General features: G+C 39.0%; 1 protein-coding gene across 1 annotated transcript; it reads left to right on the top strand.

Moving 5' to 3' along the window:
• Window positions 1–1,835: 1,835 nt before the first annotated feature.
• Window positions 1,836–10,815, top strand: LOC106058906 (adhesion G protein-coupled receptor E4-like). The gene is made up of 6 exons (XM_056018814.1): window positions 1,836–1,962; window positions 5,565–5,750; window positions 5,950–6,764; window positions 8,120–8,415; window positions 9,113–9,332; window positions 10,615–10,815. Exons 1-6 carry the CDS (start codon window positions 1,957–1,959, stop codon window positions 10,769–10,771), a joined length of 1,680 nt encoding a protein of 559 aa, XP_055874789.1. The 5' UTR covers window positions 1,836–1,956; the 3' UTR covers window positions 10,772–10,815.
• Window positions 10,816–12,068: the final 1,253 nt, after the last annotated feature.

Genomic DNA, 12,068 nt, shown 5'->3' with positions numbered 1-12,068 from the left:
ACTCGATGATAAGCACATTTCGCATTTCCTAGGGACTCGAAGATGAGCACATTTCTCATTTCCTAAGGACTCGAAGATGAGCACATTTCTCATTTCCTAGGGACTCGAAGATGAGCACATTTCTCATTTCCTAAGGAATCGAAGATGAGCACATTTCTCATTTCCTAAGGACTCGAAGATGAGCACATTTCTCATTTCCTAGGGACTCGAAGATGAGCACATTTCTCATTTCCTAGGGACTCGAAGATGAGCACATTTCTCATTTCCTAGGGACTCGAAGATGAGCACATTTCTCATTTCCTAGGGACTCGAAGATGAGCACATTTCTCATTTCCTAAGGACTCGAAGATGAGCACATTTCTCATTTCCTAGGGACTCGAAGATGAGCACATTTCTCATTTCCTAAGGACTCGAAGATGAGCACATTTCTCATTTCCTAAGGACTCGAAGATGAGCACATTTCTCATTTCCTAAGGACTCGAAGATGAGCACATTTCTCATTTCCTAAGGACTCGAAGATGAGCACATTTCTCATTTCCTAGGGACTCGAAGATGAGCACATTTCTCATTTCCTAGGGACTCGAAGATGAGCACATTTCTCATTTCCTATGGACTCGAAGATGAGCACATTTCTCATTTCCTATGGACTCGAAGATGAGCACATTTCTCATTTCCTAAGGACTCGAAGATGAGCACATTTCTCATTTCCTAAGGACTCGAAGATGAGCACATTTCTCATTTCCTAAGGACTCGAAGATGAGCACATTTCTCATTTCCTAGGGACTCGAAGATGAGCACATTTCTCATTTCCTAAGGACTCGAAGATGAGCACATTTCTCATTTCCTAAGGACTCGAAGATGACTGTAAAGTCCAATCCTGCCGCACACGTGGGATGGGTGGGTTTGGTCAGTTGCAGATAGGCCTGCTTCTTCTCTCGGTTTTTTTGTTGGTTCGGCGCTCTTTCACACTTGCTACTCTTCTTGGCTCAGATCTTGAGACTCCGAGACTCACAGCTTCACGCCATGAGGAGCTATCGAGAGCTAGTGCTTCCCAGCCGTGAATGTCGATATCGCATTCCTAGATCTAATCATTACCTAATTCATTTGTTCATTTTCATATTGTGCAGAGAAGTACCGTTTGACTACTGCAGAAGCAAATACACTTTCATTGCCAACCCTGAAGTAGTTAGAGCTTGTGAGACAGGCCAATTCGGCAATGAGTTCGTCGTTTTCTCTTTGGTGACACATTTATATTACACAAATATCTTCTGTGCAATCTGCGACTGGGCAAGTACTATTTTATCTACTGTCTATGTGTTAAGACTAAGACTAAGACTGCTTTATTGATCTTTTTGGAGATTTGTTGTGAATATAAGGACTCTTTTCTCATATAAAGACAACCCAACAGAAAACATACACAAAAAATGGAACAGACACAACAAAAAGATTTCATTCAGCGACTGCACACAGGCATCTTGGTTCTTTTCATGTTTCCTGATCAAATTGTGGCGTTGATATAGTCTGACCGAATAAGGAACGAACGAGTTTTTGTACCGCTCTGTTCTTGTCTTGACTGACAAAAGTCTCCCACTTTGCGATGACTTGACGTATTTATGATGATCTCCCCTCAGCATCCTGGTCCAGAATTGAGATTGGACTATTACGTTCTGAGCATGCTATGAGCATGAAAATAGCGCTATATAAAAGCCATATTTTTCTTTACATAAAAATAAAGTCATTAAATAGAAATTGATTGATCGCATTAATACATTTTTCAAGCTTGAATCCCCAAGGACCTATACACAGTGTATATGCGAAACTAAAGTGTTTCCAAACAAACCGCTGCCATTTTCCCTGCTACTAGATCCAAGTTCACGTAACAGAATAGAAAAGACAGGCCCTATCACAGTTTCTTCAATCCCAGCCTCACAATGTTCAGTCAATGAATGGCCATCGATGAATGTAAGTAAAATTTACTGAATCTGTTATTTAAATAAAATCTTCTTCCTCTTACCCTTTTAAAATATCTACTGGTTAACATGTACCAGAAAGTAGAAGTATTCTATTTCAGTGTAATTTGAAATCGTAAATTGCTTTATTTTGAAGCTTAAATTGCCTAATTGATGGGCAATGAAAGTTCTTTTTAATATATATCTCACTTTATTAACTTTATTTCTTATTCACTCATTTATATGAGACACATTTTTCCATTAATCGCTTGGATTTCTAAGATGTATCTGCATTTTACACAGCGGAATAGTAGCAATGCTGCAATGGGGGTTCCTTTAGTAATCGTGGCTACCTTAATACGAAAGAGATTAAACTTAATCATTGTCACGTTTATATTTTGAAGATTGATGTATTGTCTCTACAATTATATGACATAAGCTGATTCGAAGGTGCCTATAAATGTGCTCGACGGTACCCCACGGAAACGCTTCAAAGATCATCTGATATTGTAATGTAAAGCTGTGCATCGCACTTGGAACTCTAAGGCCAGCAAAAGCGAACATGAGCACTCTTCCACCGGCCTGAAGTGAGGAGTGTGTTCCTCCTTCACGCCACTCTATCTTGCAAAGGGGTGAGACTCGAGGTTAAACCTAAGGTTTAGTTTTGTGTTCACTTCCGGTGGACACGGACACACCGGACTCGCGGACTAGAGACACCGGGACCTCCGCCATTTTTTTCTTTACCAGGCTAACCGTGCGAAACACGCCATTTATGTAACGGCCCCTTGAGGGGCGGCGCCCAGCTTAGGCGCCAACTTGCCTTAGCTGACATAGAAGAGAGCACCTGTTTGCGGCTTCAGAACTGAACAGCTGGAGGTCGCTCACGAAGCCGCGGGATACAAAAGAAAATCCGCTGCCAAGGATAGACGCAGACGGCGAAAAGAAAATCAAATAAACCGCCTGCGGACAATGGTTATGTTTACACTGGGTGTGGCAAAATATGTAGGTCACATCTGGGGCTGCGCATCCACGGGAAATACTGCTTTCCTTACTAGTCTTTCGACTCGAAGACAAGCCTTATTATAAAAGTATTCCAACTCGCTACCAGGCTACACATAAGAACAACAACAATGAGTCGTTCTTGAGTTTAATGCTTTCAAACCGAGACCATTAGTTTCAGTAGGCCTCGACACTCACCTGCTTAGTAGCAGCCTGTTGGCTGTGGAGACCATTCCGGACCATTCGTTATAGTAATCCTCAACACTGACCAACGGAGTAGCAGCCTGTGGGCAGTGGAGACCATTTGTTATAGCAGGCCTAAACACTGACCAACGGAGTAGCAGCCTGTGGGCAGTGGAGACCATTTGTTAAAGTAGGCCTCAACACTGACCAACGGAGTAGCAGCCTGTGGGCAGTGGAGACCATTTGTTATAGCAGGCCTCAACACTGACTCAACATTGATGGTCTCTTTTTCTACAAAGAAGGTGATTACGTCCTACGCGTCATGCATTTAGTCATGCATGTTTACGAATGACTTATATTCTCCAAAGGCATTGGTTTTCCTGGCTAGCTCAGGCAACCCATTTCATGTTCTTTGTGATGTTGCTTATTCAGGCTGTCTTGAAGTCAACCAATTACTCTGCAATCGTTTGGGTGTAATTGTTCGGGTGTATTACGTGTAGTTGACCAACAAGTCAGACAAAAACAAGTACATCTGTTTTTAACAAGTGAAGAGATGTAGTCAACACTGATGAACAAGTTCACATGGATTTATTCTGATAAAAGGCCACAGTAGAAGTCTCTGTCACTAAACACGTCGTTACCCTGTAATGTTATATCGCTAACTGATTTTCCTGTCTCTAACCCAACATATCCCAAACGTCACTAGTCCCGTTCAATATGCGTCTACTATGGTGCGTCGCTAAATAACTAAAATAACTAACCTATATAAATAAGGTGTCTAACAGAAAAGGCCACAGTAGAAGTCTCTGTCACTAAACACGTCGTTACCCTGTAATGTTATATCGCTAACTGATTTTCCTGTCTCTAACCCAACATATCCCAAACGTCACTAGTCCCGTTCAATATGCGTCTACTATGGTGCGTCGCTAAATAACTAAAATAACTAACCTATATAAATAAGGTGTCTAACAGATTATAGCACTAGGGAAGAAGGAGCTTTTGTACAAACTTGTCCTAGCAAATGGAACGATGAATGTGCCCTTATCTTTGTGTCTTTCTGGTCTCGTTAAAAATCACTTTAATAAATTAAGTAACACTAAATATGAGTGTCTTGTACGATGGGAACTGAATATACAAAGCACATTAAAACAGACTGATCAGTTACAGAATATAAAATACTTGGAATAATGGCTAATGACTAGTGACCAATGGTTGAAGACTATGAACAATGACTAATGAACAGCGATCAATGACTAATCCTCCCCCTGGATAGCTCTACACTTCTTAAGTAGTATCTTAAGTAGTACAAATATTTCTTCTGGATTCTTTGCGTCACAAATGATACATTCTACAATCTTCCTAAAATGCCACCTTCGTTTGTTCAAATCGAGGTTATCTAGAAGAATCACCCACAATGTGTGCCGAATAGTACAATAAAGTTCCCATTTCAGACCTTGCGATCTGAATGGCAATGTAAAGGTCATCGGTTTCTGTGGTTGACGGTTAGCATGGTGTCATGTGGCCAGCTTAACGACCAACTGCCTTTACTTTTCCCAAACTAATGTCATTACGATTGGACTTAAGGAGTCCGAAATTAAACATTTCATTGGCTCTCGAAATAAATAAAAAAAAGTTCAGTCTTGACCATGATATGATCCCGGGTCCACCTGCTTCGGACGCCAAGCGCTTTACCACTCAGCCATCGCGCCTCTAACATGACCGAATAATTCGGACAATTGACGTACAGCTGGTCAGTCGTTGTTGTGTGCTGTCAAGCGTGTTATTATACACAAAAAACGATGATTATCTTTCTCATAGGCGAAGCTAAATTTTTTTCGTGGTGGTGGGTTGAAGCCAATACTTTCCCCCATTAGCTACGCCCATGACATTTCCTCATGTCTACTGAGTGAAAAATTTCAAATTACATTTAGAATAAACCAACTAGAATGATGCTGTTTGATTGGTGGGTAATCGATTGAAGGCGTCAACTTAAACTTAGTTGGAAAAAAGAAAATACTAGCTTTTGACTAAAAAAGTAATGTCATTCAAAGCTCAAAAAAGGTCTCACCAGCCACATGAGGAGGCGCTAAACCTCAGTGCGAAGCCCTCAGCCCTCTAGGTGACAAAAGTGCTCATCGTGGAACCACGATGGACGAACTATATAATGGCGTTTATACCATTTTACTTCAATAGTTTAACTTACAGAAAGTAATGTCGATATATTAGTTTAACTGCAATAACGAATTTCTTTTCTCGTTGGTTTTCTGATTAGTCGTTGATTCTCTGATTGAAACTCTCATACAGTAATAGTTATTCTCAAATTGTATCCGTTTCAATGTCTAGATTTTGGTAAAGAACAACAGCGCCAATACACCTATTATAATCATTATCTTTCTACAGGTTTAATCAGCACATATATTTCTTGTTTTACAGGGAGACTGTCATCCCCTCTTGTGTGGCCCAGGTAAAGAATTCCTTGATGGTAAATGTACAGTAAAAGTTGAAGAAATCAAAGGCTTGAGCTATCGTCTGCGTCTCTGGCTTCAACCTATTCCAAGTGACAGCTTAGGGCTGGCAGGCATATTTGCCAAGAAAACTTTCAACTTAATGATTTTAAAGGTATCTGTTATCAGATATAGGTTTGATGCAGAAATATTTCAAAATTTAGCAGATATTCTAGTTCAGTGTTCAGCAATTTAATCATTCCAAAGATCCACATACGATAAAATACAAAATTGAGAAATAATATTCATGCTTATTCTTTTTACTACTTCAGCTAAAAAGGATAATTCACATCTGTTCTTTCTTGTTGTTTCAGATCCAAGAAATGGTTGAAGAATTCAGCAACAGTTACACACTGGACGTAAGAGGACTAGTAGATACCAACTCGATTCCATTTTTAAAGTTCCCTGCAATATTTTGGATGGAATGTCTTCTATTCGCCCATCAAAACATAACTCAAAATGATTTAGATGTACTAATTCTGAATCATTTGATGTATGGGAATATTTCAGTTCAAAACTTTGAAAACGCCAAGTTGATAGTAAAACCGATTCAGATGTTGCCACAATTTGTTGTTGAAAACTCAGTAGCGCAAAACCTCATTAATCAAAGTCAGACTGTCTATTTACATGCTGAATATAAAAGTGAGAGTTTTATTACTGGCCTGAAAGTCGACTATATCAAAGTAAATCACGTACTAATATGCAGATTTGTTCGGTTTGAACCAGAACAATATCAGACAGATGTCAGGGACGATGTAATACCGCCAGACATTACGTTAACTATAGATTTTAACGGGACTAAGATACGTATCACAGACACTGCAGATCTGAACATGGTAGACATTGGTCAAGATGGCGAACTGAACGTATGTGAAGATTTGCTGAACAGTAAACTGAAGATGTTCAAAGAAGATGTATTGGAAGGCACCAACAGGGAGCTGGCTGGAACCTCTCTGGCTGAGTATATTGTTTCTATAGCGTGTTCTTCAGCTTCGATACTTTGTCTGGTTCTGACCTTGATGACCTATGTCCTGTTTAGTGAACTAAGAACAGAGGCCGGTCTGAATAACATGTTTCTCAGCAGTAGTCTTCTCTTGGCTCAAGTTTGTCTGCTGATTACCTCCCATATGTAAGTAAAAACAGTTCAACGAAAGAGAGCAATAGTTAATGTCAGTTCTTCTCTTTTTTATCTGAATTAGTATTATTATAGGCCTACATGTCATTCCTTAAGGTTGTTGTTACGTCTTCATATTGGATGAGACTCTTTAGACATGGAAATGACAAATCACAGTTTATAAATACTTTAATCTTTATTAACACTGAAAACACTTTCTTGTTCATATTCCTTCATTTTGGTTCTTCTTTTCCTTTTAACACGCATTCGCACCATTTCATATTTACACTAAGATGCGCACGTAACAGTTATTATTGCCGGAAGTGGTAATAGATATAAGCACTCGACTGCCTACCTATAAAATGCTTCCTAGTGGCATGCGTCTCAAAATGCCTGTAACAACCAGTTCGATTCCTGACCTTCACGTTTGGCTCAGATATTACGTCCGGGAGAACACTAACAGGAGAAGAGGCGAAGGCGCGTAACTGACGCCTAAATCAGTAAGCCTCGGGAAGTAGGGGGTCGGTATCCAGGGTTCTAGGAGAAGGAAACATCTAAAATCAAACCTGTGCTGCCTTGCAGCTATGCCCAATCATGGGCAAGGCTTTGGAAGTCAACCCTTCCGATCCTTGGGCAATTGGCAGTACTCAATTTGATACCCAGGCAGAGCCTGTGACACCGCTGACCCCAACCTGTATCGGTATTTGTCGGGGGGTGGGGCTGATGTGAGGGTGTCATCATTTTGCCCACAGATAATGCCCAGGTTTTCGGACTCTAGGACAAGACTTATTATTATTATAATTATTAATTTTGTTATGTATATATTAGCTTTGATTTTTTTTTTTAAATTCCATTTCTTCCGCATTTCCTGGGGCATTCCCCAAAAAAACAAGCTGGGCCTGAATTCATCAACTGACCTGTATCGTATTACTTCTAAAAAGTTGACTTTTAATACCACCTTACATTGGGCTCGGTGGCTGAGTGGTTTAGCTGGGTTCCAGGGTTCGATCTCGGTGAAGATTGGGAATTTAAAAAAAAAAAATTGGGATTCTTATTGCGCCCCGAGACCACCCAACTCTAATGGGTACGTGGCTTTAGTTGAGGAAGGTAAAGGAAGTTGGCGCTTTGTCTGGACACATGACATCCTGCTCGTTAACCGTTGGTCAAAGAAACAGACGAGATTATTATCATCTGCCCCAGAGACGTAGTGAGGGGAGGGCAAGGGGGAGCAACCTTAGAAAGAGGGGGGGGGTGTGTGCGCCACAAACTGACAGGCCCCACAAAAAATAAAAATTAAAAAAAAAAAGTTATTTTCGTTCGTATCATTACTTTAATAAATTCGAAGTATATTAATTAACCTTTGACCTTAGCTTCAGGTCGAGCACAATGTGTACAGTCCTTGGTGTGTTGACTCACTTCATGTGGCTGTGGATGTTCTCCTGGAGTTTCCTCTGCAGTTACCACATGTTTCAAGTTTTTACTTCCAACACCAGCAGAACCTCGTCACAGCAGGACAGGTTGAAGTTCTGGAAGAAAATCTTGTTTTCACTGACCTGTCCTTCAGCCATCATCTTGACCACCGTTGTTGGCAGTTATTTGGCATCAGCAGGAAAGGAAATAGGTTACGGACGATTTAGTTGCTTCTTAAATACTACTTTACTTGTAGGTAAGATGTCTTAAATGAAAATAATTGATAGCTTTATTTCAATACTTGCAAAACTGTTATTAGATAAGTGGGAGACTTAAAAGTGTCTTTAATTTCTTTAATTTTAAAAGAATCTGTTAACTACTCATCATACTATATATCATATATATATATATACAGAGAGAGAGAGAGAGAGAGAGAGAGAGAAAGAAATATTAATGGAACAGATATTTATAATTATATATAATTAAATAATTTGAACTTCTTACCTAATTTTTTAAATTTATTTCACCACATGACCAGATTGACACATGAAATGCGTAGGACGTAATTATCTTCTTTTTTTAAAGTAACGTCTGTAATATATAAGATAAGATACATTCAACTCGTGAACAAATAAAAAAATGTTAAGTGACCATTTCCAAAACTTCCTACCTATGGGGAAAATGATATAAAGATCTCCTGTTTCTATAGTCGAATGTTAATGAGGGTGTCATGTAGCCAGCACAACGACAAATCAACCTTTTCTGCTCGAACCTATGTCAGGTAGCCATTAGAGAAGTGTGGTCTTAGAAAAGAGCTCTAAAACCAAAGTTCAAAATATCAGTCTTTCTGGGATTCGAACTTCAGACCCCTCGAGGTAATCTTTTATACTACGTCACACAATTCCAGGGTCGTTACCTCTCTAGCCACTAATTCTGTGTATCCTCCATACCAGGTCTTACATTGGTATGGCCTCTGTCTCTAGTCACGCTGACCAATGTCGTGCTTTTCACCGTTGCTGTAAACAAGAGTCACAGTGTGCGTAAGTTACAGCCTATCTTCAAGAAAAACGAGCGGGACAATGAGTGCCACATCTATCTGATGATATCTTCTGTCACCGGAGCTTTCTGGACAGTCACTATTGTGGCTGCTGCTTTGGGTAATGATTTCCTAAGGTATGATTTTGATAGAAATTTTCTCAAACTATCGAACAGCAGCTCATTCGGAAATCAACTAATGTACACATAATAAACAAGTCAGTCTATATCAGTAATGCTCAACCTAATCCGACCTGCGGGCCATTTTAATTTCCGACACTCGTGTCGCGGGACACATAAAAAAAAAAGATACAAAAACGAAATGAAATTGACCTGAAACTATTTGATAAGAATGGAAACCCGTGAATCTAGTACTTCATTATTTAATGGGATATTTGAAGTTAATCTTCTTTATAAGCGTCAACAAAAAGGCTTCATTTCTCTACTTAAAAACGAGAACAACAGTGTAGCTACCTTTACCACCGACTCATTTTTTTCTTGTCTCTTTTTGGTGAATATTTCCATCAATCCTCCAAAGCGTAGTTTAAAAATCTTTTACTAGCGGCTCAAACCACGAATGAGCTCATATTTGTGTTCAATAAAGCGTAAAAGCTCACCAGCTTACTAGAACACTCAGGTTGGCATTCAATTTGTCAATACTAAAATGACACTTATTAATTTTATTATCTTCAATTTTACTTTGTTACTTGACTTTAATATGATATTTGATTTATCATGTTATATTTTAATACGCTTTTTGATCTATCATGTTATATTTGTTACAGCAGGTCATACTATTCTGCATTGTCAATAATACTAGTAAGCACAATTTGAACTTAGGGTGAATGTTATAAATATTATATGCTGTATCGGTTGTCGTTCTTATGTTTACATGTGCTTGTAACTCGTCCGTAAGAATGTGTTCACGAAATGTGTGCTGTGTAGTCATTCAGTGTGTTAAAGCCATACTAAGCGGACATGGTATTCGACTCTGTTATTATTATGTTAATAACATAATTGATGTTCTTTGAAACAGCCTTACTTTCTTTACAAATATCATATATTGTTTCATTATCAAGTTCCACACAAATGTAAAGATCCGTTCAACTTTTTCTGGTAGATTCTACATTCAGAGTCCCATTTAATAAACGCACAAATGTTAAAGGTCAATGTACCAATCCATCAGGGAAAAAATGAGGGCCTTTACGTAGGTAGAGATACATTTTTTTAACTTTTTTTTTTTGGGGTGTGGGGGGTGATTTTCTACAATTTGTGCGAACATTTCGGAGGGCCGGATGGCCATTCTTTGTATAGCACTGGTCTATATAATGTAACTATAAATTCTATTTACCTACGCGGATGTCGTTCTGTATCACATAATATTCTCCATCTACAATGCATTATTTTTCTATATTGACAGGTTGATTTCTATAGTACTGAATGGACTTCAAGGTATGGCTATCTTCGTGTCATTCATCTGTACCAAGCGAGTCCTACTCTTGTACAAACAGACGAGATGTTTTAAACGTGAAGCCAAGACTGAGGAAATTAGAGTAGAGCCGATACATCCTGACTGACAGAGTTGTTTCAAACCCTATATCTGAACAATTGTGCTGCAGTTTTAAAACACGTTTTTGCTTACAGTAATAGTTTTTGTATTGTGTTTTTTTTATTGTACTTTGTTGTAATATTTAGTAACTTTATAGCCTAGAGTTTGTGATAGGCAGGGTCCGATTTATAGCAGTGCATCCAGTGCATCGCCTTCAAAACGGGATGGAGGGCATCCTCAAACCAAAAGATACAGTCTGATTTAACTCTTTCTCTCCGTAATAATATTTCCATGTATGGACGGAATTCTTTTTTTTTTTTGCTCATTACTATATCACTCCCCTGTTATGATTAAGCTTTAATAACTTTGTCATTTGTTATTAGAAAATGTTTTATTTGGTATAGAATTAAAGGGCAGATGATGTAAAGGTAATCTGTTTCTGTGGCCTACGGTTATCAAGGGTTTCATGTGGCCATAAAAACGACCAACCGCCTTTACTTTTCCCCAACTAACGTCAGGTACCCATCAGAGCTGAGTAGACTCAGAGACGCCCACAAATCTCGAAACTACTTTACCAGGATTCGAACCTGCTACCATATGTCGGAAGCCAAGCGCTTTACTGCTCAGTCACATCGCCTCCTCTTCACTAAGAAAATCGCACAGATTTTTTTACTAATAGAGAATAGTTGTCAAAAGGGTGTATTTTTCGGAATTGATTTGCATACCTCGGCCGTGGATTTTCTTTTGGTCTCAAATGTGCATCCCGCAGACTTTGTAAAATATCTCCAGCAAGCTGAGCTGGATATGGCAAAATAGGTAGGTGGCAGCTGGGGCTGCGTAGCCAACGGTAAAATACTGCATTCCTTATTTATCTTCGAACTTAAAGAGAAGCCTTATATATATATATATGTTAAATCTATAATTATAGTTCACTAGAAACTACCTTAGTTTCTGATTATGTCTAGGTGTCCATGGGTTCAGCTGTAGTTACGAATAAAGTCTGACACACTTCCGGTCATTCGCGCTTTTTCAAACTAACATATATCAGTAAAAATAGATTATAAAAATATACAAGCATTCATCCGAGACAATATCTGCGGCCGTCCTTCTCTATGGCAACAGGTCCCAACACCTAGCCTGACTTAATAGAAGAGATTATATTTGAAGACCATAAAACGAGGCAGCTATGACGACAGGATGTGATAGGCGTGGCTTATAGCTGATGCCGAACGTTTAAAACAAAGAGAAGTCAGTTGTAAATAAGAATCTTATCGACTCAAGTCGTGTTTTTTTTTATAGTTGTAGAGCTTGTACCATTATTATAT

The sequence above is a fragment of the Biomphalaria glabrata genome, chromosome 2, assembly GCF_947242115.1.
Source record: "Biomphalaria glabrata chromosome 2, xgBioGlab47.1, whole genome shotgun sequence".
NCBI lineage: Eukaryota > Metazoa > Mollusca > Gastropoda > Planorbidae > Biomphalaria > Biomphalaria glabrata.
The sequence above is the reverse complement of the archived record's forward strand: the minus strand, read 5'-3'. Positions and strand labels throughout refer to the sequence as shown.

Excerpts from the sequence above, each read along its gene's own strand:
- LOC106058906 (XM_056018814.1), top strand. Across the intron at positions 5,751-5,949 it reads TCAACTTAATGATTTTAAAG|ATCCAAGAAATGGTTGAAGA; the intron begins GTATCTGTTATC and ends TTGTTGTTTCAG. Across the intron at positions 8,416-9,112 it reads AAATACTACTTTACTTGTAG|GTCTTACATTGGTATGGCCT; the intron begins GTAAGATGTCTT and ends CCTCCATACCAG.